The following is a 25,409-nucleotide window of genomic DNA, read 5'->3' as shown; positions in this document are numbered from 1 at the left end:
CCCGCGCAAGGCTTGCAAACTGAGACTCTTCTCCTGAACTCGCACGCGCCCATGGTCAGGGCTCCGCAACTCCGTCTGGGTAACAAGACGTCAAGAACTCTGTCTTCACTGCATTTCTTTCTTTTTTTTTTTTTTTTTATTATTATGTAATGTTAGTCACCATACATTACATCATCAGTTTTTGATGTAGTGTTCCACGCTTCATTGTTTTCGTAAAACACCCAGTGCTCCATGCAGTACGTGCCCTCCTTAATCCCCATCACCGGGCTAACCCATCCCCCCACCCCCTTCCCCTCTAAAACCCTCAGTTTGTTTCTCGGAGTTCATAGTCTTTCATGGTTCGTCTCCCCCTCCGATTTCCCCCCTTCATTTTTCCCTTCCTTCTCCTAATGTCCTCCATGCTATTCCTTATGTTCCACAAATAAGTGAAACCATATGATAATTGACTTTCTCTGCTTGACTTACTTCACTTAGCATAACCTCCTCCCGTTCCATCCATGTTGATGCAAAAGTTGGGTATTCATCATTTCTGATGGCTGAGTAATATTCTGTTGTGTATATGGACCACCTCTTCTTTATCCATTCGTCTATTATAGGGCATCTCAGCTCCTTCCACGGTTTGGCTATTGTGGATATTACTGCTATGAACACTGGGGTGCATATGACCCTTCTTTTCACTACATCTGTGTCTTTGGGGTAAATACCCAGTAGTGCAATTGCTGGGTCATAGGGTAGCTCTCTTTTATTTTTATTTTATTTTTTTTAAAGATTTATTTATTTATTTGAGAGAGCGAGAATGAGAGAGAGAGAGAGAGAGAGCACACGAGTGGGGGAGGGTCAGAGGGAGAAGCAGGCTCCTCGCTGAGCAGGGAGCCTGATGCGGGACTCGATCCCGGGACTCCGGGATCATGACCTGAGCCGAAGGCAGTCGCTTAACCAACTGAGCCACCCAGGCGCCCAAGGTAGCTCTCTTTTAAACTCCTTAAGGAACCTCCACACTGTTTTCCAGAGTGACTGCACCATCCTGCATTCCCACCAACAGTGTGGAGGGTTCCCCTTTCTCCACATCCTCGCCAACACTTGTTTCTTGCCTTGTCGATTTTTGCCATTCTAACTGGTGTAAGGTGGTATCTCAGTGTGGTTCACTGCATTTCTTAAAACTGGAGGTAGGGGCAGGAGAGCAAGAGGCTCCTGAGTCTCTGCAAGGCTCTGCTCTGACAGGTCAGTGCAAGGTCCGTGATGGGCGTGGCTCAAGCCCCAAGGCCCCAACCTCCACCCAGGTGCTCCTGCAGTTTTATTCCACCTTCTCCCAAGACGCCTCCGTCAAATCTCCCCAGGACAGCCTTCGCAGCTTTCACTAACAACAAAAAGCAAAAAATGTGTGGTTGCCCCTTTCTATCAGACACACAGTACTGTAGCCTCCACTCGACTCAGCACCTTTCACGAGATGTCAGCCTTTCTGAAGAAGGGCTTTTAAAAAGGGCTTTCTATCTTGCACAGCGAGTTAATGGGAGATGTCAGGCATCAGAGCGCCTGGACGGGTCTACACGTTTGCTATGCAGATGCTGCACAAAGAACCACGTCCGCTCAGTGTCAGTGCGGTGACTCATACCCCAATTCAGTTTGGTTTAGGGGTGGTCTTGGAATGCGCAGAGAAAGCCCACCAGCCTGAGCCACGCCCAGCCGGGCTTTGTGGATGGGACGCAGCACCCTTTTTCCCTCCCTCCCGGGTCCCCGCTGGGCTGGGCTCCGTGCCAGGACCCCCATCACCGCCGCGGCCAAGATGCTGGGGATGACCATGATGGAGCTGGCTGCAAGGGCCAGGTGCACAACGAAGCTCCTCCTGAACTGCTCTCAGGTCTGTTTCCCTCCATCTTTTATTCGCGTGGTGACTCGCAGCGGCTTGCGTCCAGGGCTAGGAGGTCAAAGTTGAACTGAATTTATAGACCTTTGAGTGTTATCCTTATTTTTGGGATGTGCTTTTGCAGCAGCAGAAATCACCCGGCCTGGAGAGATGGTAGCTCACACTTAGCATCGGTCCTTAGATTTTGGTGGGGGGAGCAGGGGGGGAGATGTCATGTGCCACCTTGGAAGGAGGCTCTGGTGAGTTAGACTCCCAGTAGCGATTTTCCCAAACCATAAGCCGTGTGCAAGCTACAGTCAGAAGTCAGAATTACTGTCTTTTATTGCCTGTGCCGTGAGCATAAAAAATGGATTTCAATTTTCTGCCTTGAGCAGGACCTAATCCTTTGTACATAGGACTTTATATTCTGCTTATAGTGACTTTAGTTGTGAACCACCCCTGGCAGCCTAAAATACGGGTTTAGCATACTCTTTCTCTCTACCACGTTACGACATTCTAAATAAGAGAGAATCACATACTAGGTTCTAGGGGGCTGGGCAGCACGAACATTTCCCAGCGGCCCCATCTGGTTCACCACCTCCTGCCACCACAAGGACAGCTAAGTGATGGGAACTATCCCTGGTGAGGAGGAGAGGAGGGATTTTTTGTACTAATCAAAGGAGGGTCCTACTTCTGATCTGGACGTTGCGCTTAGCGCTGGTTTTCACGTCTGAAGTGTACGTTCAAACTGTCAACAACCAGCAGGTGCTTTAACCTGAGATCCTTCTGATTCCCAGACTCATGGACACTGAGGAGAAGCAGCAGCTACAGGGAGGTCTCCATCCAAATTCACGTGTCCTTCTGCAGTCATCTGTCTGAATTCCTGAGACAAAGAAGGCTGGACCACGCGCTCTTTTTAGGAACGTGGTAGAGTTGGTAGATTGCTTTAATGATCAATCCACATAAATAACTACACTCAAATGAATTTGGATTTTATAAGATGTTACTTCCAAATTGCTACAGATATAGACATGCAACATTCTCACATTTATATAAATATATTTTAAGATTTTACTTATTCATTTGCGAGATAGCACGAGCGAGCACACGCACGAGCAGGGGGGAGGGGTAGAGGGAGAAGCAGACTCCCTGCTGAGCACAGAGCCTGATGAGGAGACTCCATCCCAGGACCCTGAGATCATGACCTGAGCTGAAGGCAGATGTTTAACCGACTGAGCCACTCAAGTGCCCCTCACATTCATGTTTACAACACACAGTAATACTCCTTTCTCAAAATCTTGGGAAAAATGTGTAGTGCACTCCCCCGAGAATGTATGACTATGGTCCACAGAAGAAAAATGACAGTTTCCAGGTCAGAGATCAAAACCAAGTGCCCAGGCTGAGATGTGGTCCTTGGGCTGAATTTAGTCCGTAAATATATTCTGTTTGCTCTGTACCATGTTTTAAAAAATTGGAACTTTTTTTTTTTTTTAAATGTCAGACTTTTTTCAGAAGATCTGAAAAACTAGTCCTTTATTTCTGCAAAAACAACAGGGGCTGGAGCTGAATAGTACCAGTGCTTTTAGATAAGGGGTGAACTTCCCATGTTGCCCCCATTCCCAACACTCTCTGTTCACAATCTTAGACATGCCTGTTTCACTTATGTTCACTATCTGGTTGGCCCTGGCATGCATTGGAGGTTGTGGCCCCTTTCCTAGTTAGACCCACTTTGTACCTCCCCAAATGTTATGAGTTGAATCATATCTCCCCAAAATTCATATGTTGAAGTCCTAACCCCAGGACCTCAGAATATGACCTTATACAGAGACAGGGTCTTTATAGAGATAACCAAGTTTAAACAAGATTCTTATGGGTGGGCCCTCACCAATATGACCGGTCTCCTTATGCAAACGGGGAAATTTTGACACAGAGACACGCTCACAGGGAGAAGCAGAGATGAAGATGCAGATCAGGGTGATGCATCTACAAAGCCAAGGAATGCCAGCAAATGGCCAGAAGCCAGGGGAGAGGCATGGCACACACAGCCGTTCACAGCCCCCAGAAGGAACCAACCCTGCCGACACCTTGGTCTTGACGTCTAGCTGCCAGAACTGGGAGACGATCAGGTTCTCTAGTTTAAGTCGGTCAGTCTCTGGTTTGCTATTATGGCCACCCTAGGAACCAATACTCCAAGTAGCTTAAATTAAGTATCTGCCTTTGATCGTCGGGTGGAATCATGGGCGAGTAGCCCGAATCACTGGATACATCTGGTCCAGAGAGGACACCACAAGGAAAAACATCCTTCCCCAAACTGAGCAAGGCTTCCGAGAGCTTCCCCATAGAGATGTTTCCAATTACAAGTTCGGGTGTGCCTGATCCAGCGGGGGTGGTGCTGAGAAAGTCTGGTCAACCATGACTGCACAAAAGATGAAAGCCATTCCCCGTCCCCCGGGTGGAAGGCTGATACTGAAAGCGAGAAGAGGTATATTCAGGGAATGAGTGTGTCAGGGAAGCAGACGGCCTCAACCCTCACTTACACGCCCGTGCGTGCTTCAGATTACACACTCCCACATACACTGGGAGGCGCCTTCCGTTTGATTTGCCTTCCCAGGCTTCTCCTCCTGCTGTCTGATCTAAACATTCTGGAGGGCACTGGAGGGCATGGAGGAGAGGGTCTCAGTGGGAGAGGACCGAGCTGGCTAGGTCTAGAAAGCTGGTTGCTCCCCAAGGAAAGGACTAAGTGCACTGGCCACGTTCCAGAGTCTCAGCTCCTTCCTTTTAAAACAAGCAGTCCTGGGGCGCCTGGGTGGCTCAGTTGGTTAAGCGACTGCCTTCGGCTCAGGTCATGATCCTGGAGTCCCGGGATCGAGTCCCGCATCGGGCTCCCTGCTCGGCAGGGAGTCTGCTTCTCCCTCTGCCCCTCCCCCCCTCATGTGCTCTCTCTCATTCTCTGTCAAATAATAAATAAAATCTTTATAAAAAAAATAAATAAAGTTTCATTGGGCACCTGGGTGGCTCAGTCAGTTGAGCGACTGCCTTCGGCTCCGGTCATGATCCTGGAGTCCCGGGATCGAGTCCCGCATCGGGCTCCCTGCTCGGCGGGGAGCCTGCTTCTCCCTCTGCCCCTCCCCCCTCTCATGTGCTCTCTCTCTCTCATTCTGTCTCAAATAAATAAATAAAATCTTTAAAAAAAATAAAAATAAAAAATAAATAAAACAAGCAGTCCTGGTGGCTTACAGGACGACTCACTTTCTAAAGGATATCTCAGAGACAACAGCCCATGTTTGGGGGCATCAGGCTTCTCTTTGGTCCCTGAGAGCCCCATTCCCAGGGGCCCTATGCTCCAGCCTCTGGGGAGAATTTCACTTCGTGGGCCAGTCGGCACCCCGGGCTGCAAAGTGGAGAAGGGCCAGAAGGCAGATCAGGCTGACTGCTCCTAGGGTTCAGGCTGAAGGGCCCCGAGAGGAGACCCAGAGAGAAAACAGTGGGGTCTTGCACTCGGGCAGGGCTCTGGGGGCGGGGGGAGGTGAGAGACTGCCCTGAGCTTGCACACTTCCACGGACCAGAGGTCACCAGAGATGACAAGTCCTCCTCACCTATCTGTGGACTCCACACTTTTTGAGAAGTCCATCCAGAAAATCTAGGCAGGCACCCCCCCCCACCCATATGCCCTTTAACTACATAGTAGTACCACTGCGTTCACATACCATGCGTATTATAATACAAACATGAGCACTCAGCTTAAAAAGAATGATACAAAATAAATTTAAATAGATGTTCTGCTACCTTTATCCCCCACCCCCCACCCCCCGGTGGGTGGGCTTGCTCACCCCTTGGTTCTCTGCACCCATCCTGAGTCTGTATACATAAGGCGCAGAGCAATGTGCACCCAGTCGACCATGTTCATGTCTCAAGGGTGGCCCGCATTTCTCAAATGGCAACTGACTGAAACAGTTATTTACTGTCAAAACATCCAGATGACTCACTGATTGAGGTTTTGGAGAGTGTGCCCGATGGCATCAATGAGAACATATTTCTGGAAGAATGATGTTTGTGCATTCTTATGGAGAAACTCTGCCTTAATGCTTGACGTTGTTTTCTTGGTGCTTCTGCTTCCCGCCTCCAAGTTGGGATTATTCTTGGAATGTTGCATTGTTTGTTTGTTTTTTATGCTATTAAAACTACCAGCCTAAAATTATGTTTTGTGTCTTACTTGTCACTCCTGGAGCATTGCAGACTTGGCTACGTGCTTTTCAAAGCATGTAAGATTTCCAGCACGATGATACGACCCTCCAAGAGCCAAAGAATGCCACAGCCCCGTAGCTTCTAACTCTAATGCAGGTTCCTACGTTCTATTAGTTACTTTTTCGGTAATAAAACTCACAGATGGTGCTAGGTCATCAGATGACATAATCTAATCCCCTCGGGTTAGGAAGTGAAGGCCCAGGACAGATGCCTGCTCAGGAAACTGCAGAACCAGAACTGGAAGCCAAGGCTCCTGTCCTGTGATGAGTTCTGCCACTGCCTGTCACCTTCTGCTTCTCAGATTTCCCCTTCGTTTGGCCCTGGCGTCAGGATGATGAGTGAGTGGCTGGAAGCACAGAGCTGGGTTCTCACCCCAAAGGAAATGGTCCTGAAAACTCCTTGGGTGAGAATCAGCAGCTGCACTCTCTCAAAGAAGACCGGGAGACACGGATTTGGCCCGTTCACCTGATTTGCTGGATTCTGCACTATCTGGTCAACCCACTGAACACTCCCGACGTCCTCTCTTTTAGGGCCACTTTTTACAGTCTGGCTGGAGATGCCCAGGGTCTGGCCACGAGGAAACGAACTCCCTAGCTGGAAGAGTGAACAAAGATGAGGTGAATCCGGAGCAAGGACATAGGCCAGCTCAATGCCTTGATCCTTCCAACATGACCCTCCCGACTCCCCTCTTTCTCCCCCAGGCCACAACCAGGGTGAGAGAGAGCTGGGAACAGTAACCTTCAGTGGGTGTTAGGAATTCCAAGCAGAGTTAAGTGTCCTTAGAGGACACACTAGCTTCCTCTAGCACGTGAATGGTCTGTGTCTCTTCCCACCTGCGGTCTCGTCCCCACCACCGCCAGCCAGTCATGGGGGCGGTACTGGAACGTGGGTTCAGGCGTGAGAAGCTGGGCACCGTCTCCCTTTCAGGAGTCTGTTCTGGGACATCAATGGCCCATTTTGTCAGTTACCTCCAGGTAGAACCGCTCTACAACAGATAAGCAGAGAGCCCAGTGCAGGTCTGCTTTCTACATGTCCTGTCTTTCTCTCTCTCTCCCCATGGACGATGCCACCCTGGGGCCGCAGATGCGCTGGCATCTCCCTCACCTCACTCCCCACAGAGAATTCTTCCATCTTGCCCTCACACACCTGGGGCTCTGCTTGTTCTATAGCAAAGCTGGGAAAGCAGGAATGAAGGGGAGAGAACCATAATAAAGGGTGCCCACTCTCAGGGTGGGGGGAGCTGCATTTGAAAAGATGGGCTTGGGTCAAGGGACTGCTCCTTTTTTCCCCCAGCCCCCTAAAAGACAGCCCTTTTTGTATTAGGTATAAAACTGAACAAGCGGGTTCAGGAAGCTGCCCAAAGCTATATCCACCCATCCCATGCCCAGAAAGAAGATCTGGTTATATCCTGGGAGAGGAGTATCACTGTCTCCAAGAGGGATGATAACAGGGATGAGGCTCTGAGTAGTCACTGAAGGAAGAGGATGGGACCGGGGGGAAGAGCTGCATGGACAGAGATTTTTGTTCCATAGAAGGAAGAATGTGTAACAATCCAACAATGGGGCAGGCTCCCCAGGACGCGGTAAGTAGCTGTCACCACAGTATGAAGAGCGATCTGGATCACTACAGTGCGGACATGTTACCACATTCAATGAGCGTGTGAGAGTGTGTGTGCACATGCAGGTGGTTAGATTATCTCCATTCTAAGGCTCTGAAGTCTGAGTGACACAAGACCAAATCATCCATCTGTGCTGAACAATTTACGCAGCCTGGTCCCATTAAAACAGCATCCTCCAGGACGGAACCAAGTTAACCGTGAGACAGAAAGGGGCCCTTAGGTGAGGAACTAAGTCAGGCGGGAGGGGAGAACACCAGTACTCTGCTGGATGAAGTCTACACCTCTGGAAGCTCTCTAGGCACCACGTTCCTCACCTGCACTTGTGAAGATAATGAAAGCTACTGGACGGGGTTGCTGGGAAGGTACCAGAGTGTTCACCATGGGCCAGGAACGGGTTTAAATGCTTTACTTATGTTTTGGAATCCTTACGACTCCCATTTTACAAACGCGGAAACATAGGCAGACAGAACAAGTGACTTACTCGAGGCTGTCCCGCTAGGAAGAGGCAGAGGGCAGCCCAGAGCCTTGACACAATGCCTGGTACAAAGGAAGGGCTCCCTGCAACAGCGGTTAGAATGGGGGGCGGGGTGGGCGTAATACACTTGGTCAAGAGGGGGCGCTCTGGAGCCATTCTGCGCAGCATGCTGCAGGTAACTACAGGTTTCCGCGTCCGCTGTCCTCCTCTGTGAAATGGGCACACATTTCACAGGGAGGCTCAAAGAGGAAATGATTTAATACACGTAAAATGTTTAGAAGAATGGCAGACAATAAGCGCCCCGCGAACGTCAGCTAATACCACATACATGTGCCCCAGGTTCTAAACATGATATGTAGGGGTTTAATACATTAATATAACACAGTGCCACAAGCATGTCCATACCATCTGTACACAGACGCAACCACTCAGGAAGGCTCACAAGCTAGTGACGAGGCATGATCCACCCCTGGCCTCATCCAGTTGCGCAGAACGGCAGAAAATGTGCTTATCTGACGGCACTGAGCTTCACCAAACCCAACGCCAGTGGACGCAGGTCGTCCTAGCTATTGGACGGTGGTGGTTTTTCTAAGGCGGTTATTCTCCCTGGAAATCTGCCCTTCAGCTTCTCCCTGAGCCTTTATTCAGGTAAAAGTTCCAACATGTGGCTGAGTGAATGGGAAGGGACCATAACAGCAAAGCTGGGGCAGACTAGAATGCTTCCCACGGACTTTCCCCGCAGGAAGCTCTTCCAGAGACACCCGGGACGGATTGGGGATGGAGACCGCATTCTACTCGAGTCCCAAGAATGGCCCATCGGGCTGTCCTACCTGGTGAGCTTGGTGCCGATCTGCTGCCTCAGCTCCAGTCTCTCTTCATCCGTCTGCCTGGGAAGGATGTTCTTTTCTTCGAGCTCCCGCTTGGAGGGCCTGTTGCTGAGTTTGATGGCTAAGGAGTCCTTCCTGCACACCTTCATGGCCAGGGAGGCTGCGGGAGGGAGAAACAAGTCCTTAACGCTGCCCCCCAGCTGCCCGGGCTCCACGTGGCCAGGGGTGGGCCACGAGGTGAAAGGCAGGCAGACAGACACAGTGGGCTTAACCCCTGGGGCTAGCTAAGGCCTTACTCAGAGCGTTCATTGATAGAGTTTCTGCGACCAACATGTTCTCTACACCTAGCGCTGTCTTGTGCATGTGAGGGGCATGCAGGGAGACTGTGATTGGATCTCTGCTCCCCAGGAACCCCAGCAGGCAGACAACATCACAAAGGAGGGCCGGCCAGGCTGTGGAGCGCGACAGAACGCAAGGCACAGAGTGGCCAGAGGCCTCGGGGAGCTACGGGGAGCTTCAAAGAGGAGGAGGGGTTGGTGCCCGCGGGACAGGTGTCACCCGAAACAGGTAGTGGCTGGAGGCCATCTGCAGGGGGGAAGCTCAGAGAGGACGGGTGAGCCAGGCGATCACAGGAGACGAGAGACCAGCTGGAGTAGAACCGGGGGCACGCGAAGGGAAGTATAGTTGGGCAAAGTGGGGTGTGTTTGGGGCTGGAGTGGAAGCGAGGTCACTGAAACAGGCAACATTCTGGGATTGAGCAGAGGGCAGGGCTTCCTAGAATAAGCCTACGGTTCTCAACCGGGGGTACTTTTGCACCTCCTGTCCCCCACCAAGGACACACTTAGCAAAGTCCAGAGATGCCTTTTGCTTGTCAAAACTGGGGGGCGGCAGGGGGAGAAGGGTGTTCCTGGCATCTGGTGGGCAGAGGCCAGGGGTGCTGCTGAGCATCCTGTAATGCACAGGGCAGCCCCCACAACGAAGAATTCTCTGCCCTGAATGTCAGTGGTGCCAAGGCTGGGAAACGCTCAATTCTCAGGGGAGGAAACGGGGAGCAGAAGCTGGGCGCTGCTCCCACTCATGGGTCCCTTGGGCTTTGGTGGCCCCTCTGTGGTTCTCTCTCTCCTGGACATTATTTTGATCATCTCTTTGCTCGCTCGCCAGGCCTCTTCCCAGCTCTCCAGTTTAGCTGCCTGAAGCCTAGTGCGTGTGAAATGGGGGAGAGACTGGGAAGCAGCACATGGTGGGGGGGGATTCCTTTGGATTTTATTTAGTAGTGCTGGTCTTCTTTCTTCCTCCACTGGTTTTAGAACAAGGGCCTTGGGAGGAGACCTAGCCAGCTTCAAGTCCCCGTACTCTTAGATGGGAGGCTCTGGGCGAGCCCCGCCCCTCTCCACATTCTTCCCTTATTTGCAAAACGGGGCCAGAGCATCCACGTCAGCGGGTGTTTTAAGATGCACGGAACAGAATAAAATCTTAGCACATTGTCAGGCACACAGTATATATTCAGTAGAAGGTTGCTATTATGTAAATTCATTAAAAAGTTGACCAAATAGGGGCGCTTGCGGGGCTCAGTCAGTTAAGCGTCCGACTCTTGGTTTCGGCTCAGGTCATGATCTCAGGGTCATGGGATCGAGTCCCACGTCGGGCTCCAAGCTCAGCATGGAGTCTGCTTAAGACGCTCTCGCCCTCTGCTGCTCCCCCACTCACACACACTCTCTGAATAAATAAATAAAATCTTTAAAAAGTTGACCAAATAATCAGCCTGTACTCACTTAACTGAAATTTACTATTTATGGCCAGAACACCAGATTCTGAACTTTGCTTTTTCATTGCTTCTTTGCACACGTAAAGGCCTTAAGTAAGAAATTTAAATTCAAGCCTTCTAGAGTTGTAGAGGTGGGCTTAAAAATGAATTTGTTGCATGCACAACGGCTAGTATTTCTGAGTATTCTGTGGACTGAAATGGAATTTTAGGGTCCCCCCTCTCTTTTTTGAGGAAGGGGGTTGGATCCAAGGAAAGGAATCAAAGACAGAAAAATCCATCTAAGAGATGAGAAATGGAGGCATGATGTTGCAATTTTTGGAGCTATGAGGGTGTCTGGAGGACATTTACCCTTTTATCTTGCTAACTGAGCTGCCCTGTGACCCCGGGCCAGTGGACACCTGCACCCGGATTGGCAGCCAGAGTGGGGGGCAGCTGGGGCAGCCCTCCTACCCCCCGAGCCCCACCCTCAGCGACACCCCGCAATACACACTGGTGTATAGCGCACTGTCATCGTCTTCGTCCTCCTCTTCCTCCTCCTCTCTCGTGTACAGGCAAGAAGAGTCTTCGTAGTCTGATTCGTGAGGCACATTTTCTTTATTGTCATCACATTCAATCACAACAGTTGGCACTTGTCTTATTTCCGGAAGGCCCAGAGGTCCCGCTTTGGTGACACCGTCACCGGAGTGCAAACCAGAGCTGTGGTAAGAAGTGGAACAGGGGACCCGCTGCTCAGAGCTGTTGGAAGAAGTAGAGGAGAGAGGACGTTAATTCCGGCCAACACGTCACATAAATGCATCAGCATCTTTTTAAGACTCATCTGTCCCATCCTAGGAGACAAAGGGTCTACCGGGCTATTCATGTCTCCTTTCTTACCTTACAGCAAAACATTTTAGGGCAACAGAGTTTCCTGAGGGATGGATGGGGGTAAGGTTTACACATCCAGGTGGACATACTCAATGCCCCTCAACTGTACACTTGAAAATGGTTATGATGGTAATTTTTGTGTGTGTGGGGGGGTCTGGTGCATTTGTCACAAAAACACAGAATTTAAAAAAAAATATTTCATTTATTTATTTGACAGAGAGAGACACAGTGAGAGAAGGAACACAAGCAGGGGGAGTGGGAGAGGGAGAAGCAGGCTTCCCACTGAGCAGGGAGCCCGATGCGGAGCTCGATCCCAGCACCCTGGGATCATGACCTGAGCCGAAGGCAGATGCCTAACGACTGAGCAACCCAGGCACCCCAGACGCAGAATTTTTTTAAAAAAGAATTTGAATTCCAGAAATGTTTATGGTTAAGATAATATTTCCAAGTGTCAAAGGAAGGTTCATTTGCAACCCATGTGTTTCATAGGAGGAATAAGAGCATTAATTGGAGGGTAAAGCTAGGGATCCAGGAAAGAAAGAGATAATACCTGAGTTTCTAGCTTCAAAACTACACAGCATGGCTGGTAGGGACTGGGTGTGGGAGAGACTGTTTGAAATGTCATGGAAGGAGATTCAGAGGAAGAGCAGAGGTGGGACCATAAGGCTGGAGACACATGAATGACCATCGTGGTGGATGGGGTCATGGTAAGTTGGAGGGATTTCCCTCCCAAGGACCCTGTCAGACTCTCAGCAGCCACAGGTAATGTCAGTCTAGTTTTTCTGTAGGTTAATTTTCCAGAAGGCAATGATGATGACATTCTTGGTTTTACCTCCTAAGGTGAACCAACTCAGATAAAAAAAAAAAAAATATGTATCTTAGTTAAAAATGCTTTGCTTCATTCTAAAAGCCGTATAAATTCACTGTAGGGAAATTAGGAGGGAGAGAGAGCATCAAAAATAAAGAAAAATAGTTATTTATTTATTTTTTTTTTAAAAACACAGTCTCTCCTAGGCCTCTTCTAGCAATTTAGAATTCTTTCTATGACAGGCTCTGAATGAAGTCCAACAAGAAAAATGGAGCCTGGAAAGAGTGAAATTTTATAATTCTTCTTCAGGTTAACTGGAAGTGGCATTTACATCTTTCATTTATGGAATTTCTAAGCATAGGTGACTCGATGCATTTTACCATCCAAAAGTGTCTGACATTCACAAGGAAGGGGAGGGTGAGGTTAGGCTAAATTATGTATCAATAAATTTTGCATTAGCACATCTTATCCAAAAGAATAACTTTCTTCATGACATAGGAGTGCATGATGGTCTCCTTTGAAACATTCATTATACTTTAAATTATTGCCACGTCTAATTGAAATTCAATTAACTTTCTTCCTTCCATTGTTTCCAAAGAGCTGTTTTTCTCTGTGTGTTTTGCACATAACTCTACGGTGACACAGATGGAAAATCTAGTTAACACATTATGAGACGGGCTATGGTGTTCAAAGCAATGAACTCAATCAACTTAAAAACCCTTCGATGGCTGAGCAAGATTAAAAGAGTTACAAAAGCAGAGCATCTTATTAACCGTTAGCAGTGTGAGGAGTCCATTTCCCACCTGACGGAGTGCCAGGGGCAATGAGAGCAGGCAGGTGAGCGAATGAGGGGCGGCACACAGGATAGGTGGCTAATAGGGGTTTACTACCCCGCCCGCCGTGTCTCCCTTTCTTCCGCAAAGCACACACTGCCTCCCAGCTGCGCCCAGATTTCCACACTAGAGAATTAAGGAAAGTAGACCCGGAAGAGGCAAAAACCTAACTGCATGGCCGGCCCATGTTTGCCCCACCCCTGCCTGCTCCCCTCCGTCACTGATAGTTTAATTAACAAAGGTTCTGACAAAGCCACGGAACCGGGGATAGGACAGGTAGGAGCAAGGTGTGAAAAGCAGCCCAGAGAAATGCCGGTGTGGTGGGGGAAGAATCTTCGGAGGCCAAAAAAAATTAGAAATGGGAAAGCACAAGAATTCCTTAAGCCAGAAGGTTCCACACTGTCTCAAGAGGACAGAGAAAGGAGAAGTATTACGCAAAGAAAGGTAAGAAACTCAGCCTCACATCTGGCTGTGATAAACAGGAGCTTGTGGTTTCTCCTCCTTCATAGATACAAGGGAAGAGCGAGGCCTTGAGTAGGACAGGATCCTAAGCCCCGCCCCCCCAGCTGCGGTGGCAGGTGCGGGCGATCAGGCCACCAGCCTTGTGAAAGAGGGACCGGTCACGGTGATTAGCGAGTGTGTTGAGGGCACTACAGACACATCTGAAGACCTCGCCTGGCTAAGCAGGTCTTCTGCCTCAAGTATGAATCTAGCAGCTGAGAGAATGTCTAATTTGCCACAAGGATAAAAAAGGTGTTTCCCAGGAAGCGAGGTGAATCCACCAAAAGGGTCTGATTCATAAATATCCACCGGCTGCCGACTATATGTCAGGAAAGGTGCTGGGTGGAAGACAAATACCCTGATAATCCCATACGAGCAACTGGGGAGCCAAAGGACAGCAAGAAAAGACAAAGGAGAGAAGAGTCAGCTGAGTGGAGGCTGGAAAGGTTATTATGGGACCTCGGTCTGAGGAGTCAAGACACAGACCGCTTACTATCAAATCTTTATGTTGGGCTAATGATGTAACCTCTCTGAGCACCCATCTCCTTGGATGAAACTGGGTAAAACTACCTTTATAGCAGGGCCCGTGCGCATGAGGTGGCCCGTGGGCGTGCCCATAAATGAGGCCCTCTCCTTGGAAGCGACCTTCCAAGGGGATTCTAGACACTCTTGGCTTCGGACTATTCACACTGTTGTCAGGGCAACTTGCTAAAAAAACCCAGATCTCATTGCTTCGTCCGTTAGAACCCTGAATGCCTGCCCGGTCCACAAAACTAGTGCTCCAAGAGTGACACAAATGGGAAACCCCGTTAACACCTTATGAGCTGTACTAGTCAAGGCCAAGGACTAAATCGACATAAACATAGCACCTGATTACATTTGGCCTCCAGCCCTGGTGGCTGTAGGCAGGAAAGGGAACACGTTGCTGAGTATCAGTCCTAGTAAGGCTGGTTTTCTCTAATGGAGTTGTCACTTAGCAGATTTGCTCTCAGTGAAAGGTCTCACTGTTAAAGAGAAGTGAAAACCATCAGCCTAGAAGCAACAGTTCCAACACAGCAGGACGCACGATCCCCTGCACAATTTGACCCGTATTATTAAACCCACCCTCGCTCCCTGCCTACCCAGCCCTGTCCCCATACAACTTACCCCTCGGTCACATGCAACAAGGCATTACATGCTCTTGGCCTGGAATGTGCTCCCCTCCCACCTTCCCTGTGCTGATTTCTATTTATCTGCTAATACTCTGTCCCAGGGGATGCTTTGCCTACATTCTCCAGAGACTCCACCGTTGTGAACACTGTGAACATCTGTTTGCTTGCTACCTCCCGTCCGCAACCAAGCTGGAGTCTCCTGGAGGGGCAGGGACCCTGTCTCACTCATGTTTGTAGCAGGTGTCTACCCCTGTTCCTGACACAAAGCAGACAATCATCTTTTATTATTTTTGCTGAGTGAATATGGGCTGGAACCACCGAGATTTAGGTGCTTTTCTCAGGGGCTGGCAAATCATTTTCACAGAGTATTAAGAATTTTTTTTTTTTTTTAAATATTCAGGGAGGTACTCGTGGTATATGTTCTTCAGGGTTGTGGGTGCCCCTGACTTGGCCGGCACTTTCATCAATGGCTTAATGACAAAAAGGGCATCCTCATCAAATATATGGAAGAACTGAGACAGAGAAGGCATGGAGAGTGAAAAAAAAGGAACATTTCTTGACTGTGTTGTCCCCTGTTCTAGAAACTTCTATATCAGATATCTCATTTCATCTTTATGACAACTCTGCAGGAGAAATGTCATTATCCTCATTTTATTAAGCAGGAAATTGAGGCTCTGGGAGGGTAATGAACAGGCCTGTGAGGACATAGGTAGTAAAGAAGGGTGCTGGAATTTGAACTCATCCTGTTTCAATATATGCTATACCTAAAAATTGAATAGGGGTACTGGTAAGACTGTGTACTTGGATTAATCACAAACCCAACTGTACACATGTAAGGTGGAGGAATGTGTAGAAGAGAGCATTATTACTTTATGTAAGTATTTTAAATCTTACTATAACCAGGACAGGTAATAGTGTTCTACCTTGCCACAGTCAGGCTGCCCTTGGGCACTGAGTTTAAAGGATTCATTTAGACACTGCACTGTAATGGTCAGGATGGTGAAGGGACTCATCTTATGATTCCTCTGTTGACTCATCAGACGACCTCCTCATGTTGACTGTCTTGGCCTCTTTTGCTCCAAAATGCCAGAGTTGAGTAGTTGCAACAGAGCCTCAAATCTTCACTATCTCAACTATCAGAAAATGTTTTCTGAAATGTGTATGGAACCCTGGCTGGAGGTATCATAATCCCAGATTTCAAGATATACTACAAGCCTGAGGGTACTGGCACAAAAACAGACACACAGATCCACAGAACAGGACAGGGAGCCCAGAAATAAACCCACGCTTATACGGTCACTTAATCTACAACAAAGGAGGCAAGAATACACAATGGGGAAAAGACCATCTCTTTAATCAACACTGCTGGGAAAACTGGACAGCTACCTGCAAAAGAATGGAACTGGACCACTTTCTTACACTGTGCACAAACATAAACTCAAAATGGATTAAGGACCTAGCTGTGAGACCTGTGTTCTCTAGTCACTCTCTTTGGCCTTAGCAACATTTTTCTAGCTATGCCTCTTAAGGCAGCAGAAACAAGAGCAAAATTAAACTCCTGGGACCACACCAGAAAAAAAGCTGCTGCACAGCAAAGGAAACCATCAGTAAAACAAAAAGGCAACTGACTGAATGGGAGAAGATATATGCAAATGATGTATCCAATAAGGTGTTAATATCCAAAATATATAAAGAACTTACACAACTCAATGCCAAAAAACCAAACAATCCAATTAAAATATGGGCAGAGGACCTGAATAGACATTTCTCCAAAGATGACATCCAGATGGCCAAGAGACACATGAAAAGATGCTCAACATCACTCATCATCAGAGAAATGCAAGTCAAAACCACAATGATATCACCCTACACCTGTCAGAGTGGCTAGTATCAAAGACAATGACAAAAAAAAAAAAAGTGTTGGTGAGGATGTGGAGAAAAAAGGAACCCTTGTGCACTGTTGGTGGGAATGCAAGCTGGTACAACCACTGTGGAAAACAATATGGAGGCGCCTCAAAAAATTAAGAAATTACCTACAGTCCAATAATTCCACTATTGGGTACTTACCAGAAGAAGATGGAAATACTATTTAGAAAAGATACATGCACCTCTATGTCTATTGCAGCATTATTTACACTAGCCAAGATAGGGAAGCAACCCAGGTGCCCATGGATAGATGAATGGATAAAGAGGATGTGGTATATAGATGCAATGGAATATGGTGTGGCCATCAAAAAGAATGAGATTTTTTGCCATTTGCAACAACATGGATGGACCTAGAGGGTATTAGGCTAAGTGAAATAAGTCAAATGGAGAAAGACAAATACCCACATGATTTCACCTATATGGGAAATCTAAAAACCAAAATGAAGCAGCAAACAGAAAAGGAAACAAACCCATGAATACAGAGGACACACTGATGGCTGCTAGAGGGCATGGGGGGGGCTGGACAAATGGACAAAGGGGAGAGGGAGATACAGGCTTTCAGTTATGGAATGAAGAAGTCACGGGGCTGAAGGTACGGCATGGGGAATACAGTCAATGGAAAAACAAGAGTTTTCTGACCTCTGGCTTAAACCAATATTTCCTAACCTCGATCATACCCACACTCATTTTTGTGTGTGTGTGCCATAGTTGAAGTCCATTTATACTATTTTCACTTTGTATCTTTAAGTCAATGTTTAAAAGAACAAACACCGTTGTAGCCTCATCTTAAGCCCTACCTTTGTAATCATAGGTTTTATGTGCTAATTATTATATGTGTTTATAACTTACGTTAAAATAAATATGACTATTAAAACTTTTATAGAAAGTTGTCCTACACTCAACTAATGTACTACCAATAAATGCATATATCACACTTTGGTTAAATAATGGCCTAGACCAGATTTTGTCCACCTTGGCATGATTAACATTTGGGCTAGATGGTTCTTTGGGGTGAGGGTCTGTCCTATGCATTGTAGGGTGTTCAGCAAGCATCCCTGGGCTCTACCCACAAGATACCAGCAGAATCTCCTCCAGATGCAGCGACCGAAAATATCACCAGACGTCGCCAAATGTCCTGTGCGGGCAAAACTGCCCCTTTAGGAGCCACTGGCCTAGAATATCCACAACAGCTTTGCTATGTGCTGCTTCCTCCAAGTTGTACCACGTGAGTCTCTTCCAAAGCAACCTCGGCATTGACCATCAGGAAGCTGCAGCATTCTCTGGATGATTAGGAACCGTCCAGATCCTTTCTCCTGAGTTCCTGACTTGCTATGTTCCAGGCTGATCCTCGGGGGGTGGAACCATCCCACTGATGCTGTTAGACTCCCACCAAATAAATTCTCTGCACCCCCGCTCCAGTCCCTGAGCAGCAGTAATGCCAGAGCTCCAAGCACACTCTTGAGCGAGCCAGCTTTTCTCACCATGTTGCCCAGGCCAGTGATTTACAAAAAGACACTCTGGTGGCCTAAGTCACCATGCCCTCCAGAGTACCTGTCACACTCACTGAGGAAAAGCTGACTCACGTAATAAGATCCATTCTAGACCATTCACATAAAAACTCCTCGGGATGAAGCGCTGGGTTTGCTTGGAATTCAAACGGATCTCGTTGCCTATGGTTTGTGTTCACTGTTCCTCTCCCCAGTAGCTGACTGGGAAGGAACACTGCAGGTAAACTTAAAGCCTCTCATCCTAGCCTCCTGGGTGGAGCCTGCCTTTACTCTTACTGCATTACTGCAAGCAAAGAGGACAAAAGTTAACATTTTAAATGCTCACCCTGTGCCATGCATTGGTTCACGTAAGCCTCACAACCACCCTTTTGGATAGGTACTACTGTTATCCCCCTGTTTCAGAGAGGAAAAGCGAGGCACATGGCCAAGGTCACTGCTGGAGTGCTGCAGACATTACTGGACTCAGGCAGGAGGGACTGCAGAATCTTATCCCTGACTGATGTCACAATACCACTGTCTACGCAGAAGCGGAATCCCTGCTATGACTTTGAACTTTGTCTTCTTCCAGGGCCTTCCCCTCCCCACCCTCTCTAGGGCTGTCAAACAGATCTGATCATGTCATTCTCCCAATTAAGACCTCTGAAGGATCTCACTGTCACCTCGATGAACTCCAGCACCTCTGGCATGAACTAGGGGGCGCCTCACGAGGTGGCTCCACGCTCCCTTCCAACCTTATCTGTTCCCATTCTTCACCGTCTACCCAGCGTTCCAACCACACGAGGCCACTCGCTGCTTCCCAAGCACACTTTGAAACTTCTTGCCTCCTCCCTCTGCTCCTGCCATCGCTCAGGCTCCGAACTATCCCCTCAGAGTTTGGCCTGGGGCATTCCCCCGCCCTTCAGGGGTAGCTCAAATGCCAGTTCTTCCAAGCAAAATTGTCTGATTTTTCCAGTGGACACCAGGCCCTTCTCTGTGCTTCCAGGCTCTGCTCCTAGCTCTGCTACAGCATCTGTCCCATTATGTTACAATTACGTGTCTGAGTACCTCCCCCCTGCCCCATGGACCTCGAGCATCACAGACAGAGGCTGATTATCTGTGATCTCCATCTCTCAGCCCCGTTTTTTTTTTTTTTAAGATTTTTTACTTTATTTATTTATTCATGAGAGACAGAGAGAGAGAGAGAGAGGCAGAGGGAGAAGCAGGCTCCCCGCTGAGCAGGGAGCCCAATGCGGGACTCAATCCCAGGACCCTGGGATCATGACCTGAGCTGAAGGCAGACGCTTAACCATCTGAGCCACCCAGGTGCCCTCTGAGCCCCATTTTTGTGCATGGTTTTGGAACAGATGGAAAAGTCAGTCAAATATTTGAACTGAAGTCCCCTGGAATCAGACTAGGCCACCCTGTGTTTTCCCATCATTTAATTCACTAAAATAACCATCCCTGCGACCTTTAGAGTCTTGTTGTTGTAGGGAAAATATCCTTGCAAAAGGAGAATTAAGGTTTTGGAAATCATGACCGAGAGTTTTTTCCCCCTAAGAAAATAATCCAAAGAGATAAGGCACAGAGATCTCCGCAAGGAAGGGTGCCATGGTACCCACGGTGCCTTCCATTTCAGGACTACAGGAGCACAGAACAGGTGAAAGAGAGAGCTTAAGGTCATTACATTTTCCAATTCTACACTCACAGCCTGTCAGGCTACTTCCATTAAGACTGTCCAGAGTTAGGCCATCTTGTAAGGTAAGGTAGTTGGGCTAGATGGAATCTAGAAAGTTTCTTTTTATTGCACATTCTATAACGAATTTAAACAAACACCAAAGGCCCTAAATTATTCTTCAGGGGTGGAAGAAAGAGGAGATTCTGTTCTCCATCTACCTAGCTCCAAATGATGTAATTTTCCCAACAAATGTCATAGGGATGAGCATTCCATGATATTCACAAGACGTTGGACAGCTGTGCCATTTTGGAGTATTTCCATTCTACTAATTAAATATACCAGGGGCTCCACCACTCAGGATAAAGGAGCAGGGATCTTTCAAAACAACTGCAATAGCCAACACATATGGTCCTTTAAGGGTCCTATACAAGTGCTTTGTAAATGTTCTCATTGACTCTTGTGAAGTAAGGAAGAATACTGCTATTATCTCGATTTTATGGATGAGGGCATTATGTTTCCGAGAAAATGAGGGAAGTGATCACGTGGTTGTGATCACAGCAGGTATGTAACTTTGGGTCTTCTCCAGAGCCTGTGTTCTTCCCATGAACCCTGCTGTCTTCTCCCAGAGAAGCCTTGATGCCTAGGATTTTCTGGTACATGTACGTGCTGACTAGGAATTGCAGTTTGCACAAAGCAAGGACAACAGATGCTCACAGAACCCAACTGCTCTTTTGCTATGAACTTTGCTCTGAAGAGCCCCAAGGTTAGAGGCTACTATGGAACAGAGAGGCAGGTTTGAATTCTAGACTCAGGCAGCATAAGAGTTTTAACGTGAGTAACACAGGGCTGAAGGTGAGTAGGTGTGCAGACAGAATAGGGTACAAGAGAGGGGAGACAATAATTAGTAGGCTGAATAATCCAACCATGGATCATAGAGTGTTGTCACTAAAAAGGGGGGCCACATGGGTTTATTGTGGCCACATTAATAACCTATTTCATTGAGGATAGAAAGGCCTCACCATCAACTCTTCCTGTTTCCCTTATTTTTCTTCAGTGCCCAGTCCCTACTTCACAGCGCATTACATATTCATGGGTCTCCTTCCCTAAAAGGTAAGCCCACAAGGATGTGGGCTCTGCTTTTGTCCTCATTGACCAAAAATGACATCTTCCTTCGTGAAAAAAAAAATGAACCACCAGGGAAGAACAAAGAAAAATTTACCTGTTTTAACAGGACGCCTACTACTTAAAACAGACACAGTAAAAACAGAAAAATTCTGAAAGCTTGAGAGTAAAAGGGCAGTCCTAAATCTGCAAAAGCATATATTCTAAACTCTCTTTTCCTTCATTATGTCCCCATGACATGTCACGGAAGTGAAAAGCTTCATTCGCTCCCTCAGTTCTGTCTCCATCAAGAAAAACACTTAGCAAGTCTTATTTTTGGAAAATTCAACTCTCCTTTTTGGCTCTACTAAGCCAAGTAGGAGACACATAGATTGGGAACACAAAGGCACCCCTCAGATTTCCATCCCCCTTCCCTCCGCCATTTTCCTACCATCCACCTCCCCTCCGCCATTTTCCTACAATTTTCCTACCATCCCCCTCCCCTCTGCCATTTTTCTACCATTGAAATAGTTGTATGTTTCTAAGGAATCCCTCGACTTTGAAAGTTAAGAGACTATCTTATAGCCTATCATGTTTACTACTGGTGAGGGAGAGGCAGTTTACTTTTAATAATTCATAGAGAAATGAATGCCAAAACATCTACAACAATTCCGGGTCATGACAACAGTTGGTCTCTTTTCAAGAGAGCTTTATATCATCTCTCTATCTGTCAGATGGTAACAGTCAGAGGCATGGCAGGGCCCTGGGCCTCATCCATGGGTGGGGGATTACAGGTTATCAAACCCCTCCGATACCCTTTTAGGAAATCGGGGACAGACTTTGAAATTAAAAATCACTGTCTATTTTAAATCCTAATCTTCCTTGAAAAAACTTGAGAACCATTTTATCATTCTTTCTAAAGAAAAATGTGTAATAAAGAGATACTGCTTTCTGGTATTGGATTTCAGATGCAGTGCTTGTTAAAGTTCTTAAAAAGACATTAATTTCCTCAAAGGACAGAGGAAATTTATTATCTACAAATATAACACTGAAAATGAAATGAAACTTCCAAAGGAACAGCTTTTGTAATGTGGTGTGCGTGAGTTATAGAGAGAGCTTTCAGAGGGGAGGGAGAACAATTTTCTTCTTGGAGACCAAAAATGTGTAAGAAATTATGCTACGAATTGCAGGGCCTGAGGTTGAAGAATGACAGAAATAACCACCGAAATCCAAGAAAACAGTTAATCAGCTTCATTTTAGGCAAGCAGGCACGCATTGTGTGTTTTATCATGGCCTTCTAAGATAAGAAACTCAACATTAGAGCTTTTGTTTTTTTCTTGGACTCTAGTCAGCAGGAAACTATGTCATTCTATATATAGACCAGGGCACTGAGCCTTCCTCAGTCGAGAATGTGTTTGGAGCTTCTTTTTTTTTCCCGGAGTGGTGATGAATTTAAATTAATTCATTCACAATCCCTTCCTCTGCCCTTTCCAAGGACCAGGGCCCCACGTTTCTGAAATCCTGTCTGGGGTTGGGATGGGAGAAATAAAACCATAAGACGCACAGAGTCTGACCAACAGCCCATCCCTCCCAGCACTCTCCAGTTCTGATGGAGGAGCCAAGCAGTGGTGGCTTTCTAGCAGAACTCCATCCGCACACATCAGCGGGGGTCCTGGGTCATGCTTGGCTGGATGGTGGTGCCGGAAGGGCAGGGTGCACGGAGGGGAGGCGTATGTTTGAGACCCAGCTGGGTCACTCACTAGCTGTACCTCTTGGTTTGGCTTCTCATCGGTTAAATGGAGACACCTATCTGCCCACGTCATAGGTTTTCTCAGAGATAATGCTGGTGCACTGGGCTTTGTAAATGTCAGTGTTTTAACTAGGGATGCACTTAAGCAATGACCATTCATCATAAACCAGTCATTACGGATATTATCCACGAATTTATTAAAAACACTTCCTTCAGCTTTTTGGTTGCTTTTGGCTTGAAGAATCTTTCTGGACAATGGTTTCTGAGAAGATCAAAGAATCAACAGTCACGCAATGGGCAAGAGCAGATTTTCTACTGATGCACATAGGAAATCAGGAACAGAGTCTCCCTCTTTTGAAAATATACTTCCTTTTTTATCCTCTTAAGACTTCAAAAGATGTTAGTGGTTTATACAGTCTCATTTTAACCTGCCCCCCTCCCCAAGCAGTGTGCTCATCACCTTGCAGGAGAGGATTCGTCCTTCCCACAGTGACATCACCTTGCACTGAAATCACATCATGCCCCTGGGAATCACAGTTACATTATAAAACAATATCGACATGCAGCCACTTACAGATAAATCTGTACCTCACAATCAAAGAAATGACCTAAAGTAAGAAGTTGCCAGTTCTGGCCTCAAGAGGTCAGGGACAAATGGTCATTGATACAAGAAAGAGAATCCTTCCCTGGAAATGCATTTCATTTAAATATGTATGCAGTTTCACAGATGATGAACAAAACCCTGAACTTCTTCGAACAAATGCTACTTCACAAGCAAATGGCATTTGGGTTTTTGGTTTCATTCTTGCCAGGCCACCAATGTGTGTCTGCTTATCATCACGGAACACTCTGATTTGCAGATGGAAGCATTCTTAGCACAAGCCAACGCAGTAATTAGACTGTTATGGCTACAAGAAACCTTGGAAATCATCTAGTTCATGACCAAGAATTATTCTTTAGAATTTCCTGTGACCCTGGAGGCCACATGAAGAAAAAGTAGTTGTCACCATGGAATGTATTTATACTAGGATTATAAATGAATTGTGCTCTTTGGTAGGTCTAAAAGTAATTATGGAATAATAGAATTTGAGGGATTGAAGGAATCTGGGCGGGGCGGGGGAGAAGGGCTACTGTTTTCAATTTCTTCTGTCCAAAGTTGAAATTATTCCTTTTTCAGGAATTCTTGACAGATAGAAATTTAATCCCCAGCTAATGTGTAAATATAAAAATGGGGATATTATAAGCAAACAAAATAAACTATTCACATACCTAAACTTGTCAATATTATTTCAGAGGTGCCTGGGTGGTTCGGTTGATTGCCCACCCGACTCTTGATTTTGGCTCAGGTCATGATCTCGGGGTTGTAGGATCGAGCCCTGCATTGGGCTCCATGCACTGTGTGGAGTCTGCTTCCCTCCCTCCCTCCCTCTCTCTCTCTCCCCCTCTGCCCCTCCCTCTGCTCCAACTCTCTCTCTAAAATAAATACATCTTTAAAAAATTATTATTTTAAAAGAAAGATCACAGATGTTATTAACTGTGTGTATACCACAATACTTGGCATGCAGTATTCAGTAAACATTAGGAAGAGTTCAAGATGGTTTTGGAACCCTTCCTGCATCTGGTTGACCATCACTGGTCTGGACTTGTTAACACAGATGCACAACTAATATCCTGGAAGAGGTAAAAAATCATTCTATTTCTAGAAACATTCACAGTCGAGTTAAAAACCTACTTCAATCTATCTCACACAAGGTTACAGAGTTGGACAGGTCCTGAACAAATGATCTCCCCTGTTAGGTTTTCCTTTATGAAATACCCGAGTAAAGCATCTGAGACAGCTGTTAGCCTATCCTTTTTTTTTTTTTTTTAAAGATTTTTTTTATTTGTTTGACAGAGAGAGACACAGTGTGAGGGGGAACACAAGCAGGGTGAGTGGGAGAGGGAGAAGCAGGCTTCCCGCCGAGCAGGGAGCTTGATGCGGGGCTCAATTCCAGGATCCTGGGACCATGACCTGAACCGAAGGCAGACGCTTAACGACTGAGCCACCCAGGTGCCCCTAGTCTATCCTTCTTGAAGACCTCCAGTACCCTCTCCAGCGGTTCCTGGGTCCTTCCTTAGGTCAGATTACAATCTTCTGTTATTTCTCTCATTCTCAATGATTGGTCCTCTACAGACTCGGGGAATAACTGCCAACTTCCTGCCTTTTCATAAAAATCTCACCACCCATTTGGAGACAATCTATCACTCCTTCCTCTCATCTGCCTAGAATGTTCTCTCATTTCCTTTCTCCCTCTTTATCTGGTCATTCCTATCTTTTGGATTTCAGTTGCAATGCAGCTCTCCAGAAAAGCCCACCCTGAATCCCGCCTCCTAAGCTGACCCCCTGCTGTATGCCGTCCTCCCTCCCTGACTCACCCAGTTTACGCTACCAGCAGACTCTGCACCCCACTGGGGCCAGCAACCCTCCATATCTGGTTCACTGCTGTATCTGCAGGGTCAAGCACAGAGCCTGGTCCAGAAAAGGTACTCAATAAAAAATT

At 47.1% G+C, this 25,409-nt stretch overlaps 1 protein-coding gene across 1 annotated transcript in view; it reads right to left on the bottom strand.

The window, feature by feature from the left end:
• Positions 1 to 25,409, bottom strand: part of PHACTR1 (phosphatase and actin regulator 1) — a 558,362-nt gene that overhangs the window by 33,904 nt on the left and 499,049 nt on the right. The window contains exons 8-9 of the mRNA XM_021696829.2: positions 11,264 to 11,508; positions 9,012 to 9,168 (exon numbers count right to left, since the gene is read on the bottom strand). Coding sequence (XP_021552504.1) covers positions 9,012 to 9,168; positions 11,264 to 11,508 — 402 coding nt within the window. The remainder of the gene's footprint in view (positions 1 to 9,011; positions 9,169 to 11,263; positions 11,509 to 25,409) is intronic.

The sequence above is a fragment of the Neomonachus schauinslandi genome, chromosome 8 (genome assembly GCF_002201575.2).
Source record: "Neomonachus schauinslandi chromosome 8, ASM220157v2, whole genome shotgun sequence".
Lineage (NCBI taxonomy): Eukaryota > Metazoa > Chordata > Mammalia > Carnivora > Phocidae > Neomonachus > Neomonachus schauinslandi.
The sequence above is the reverse complement of the archived record's forward strand: the minus strand, read 5'-3'. Positions and strand labels throughout refer to the sequence as shown.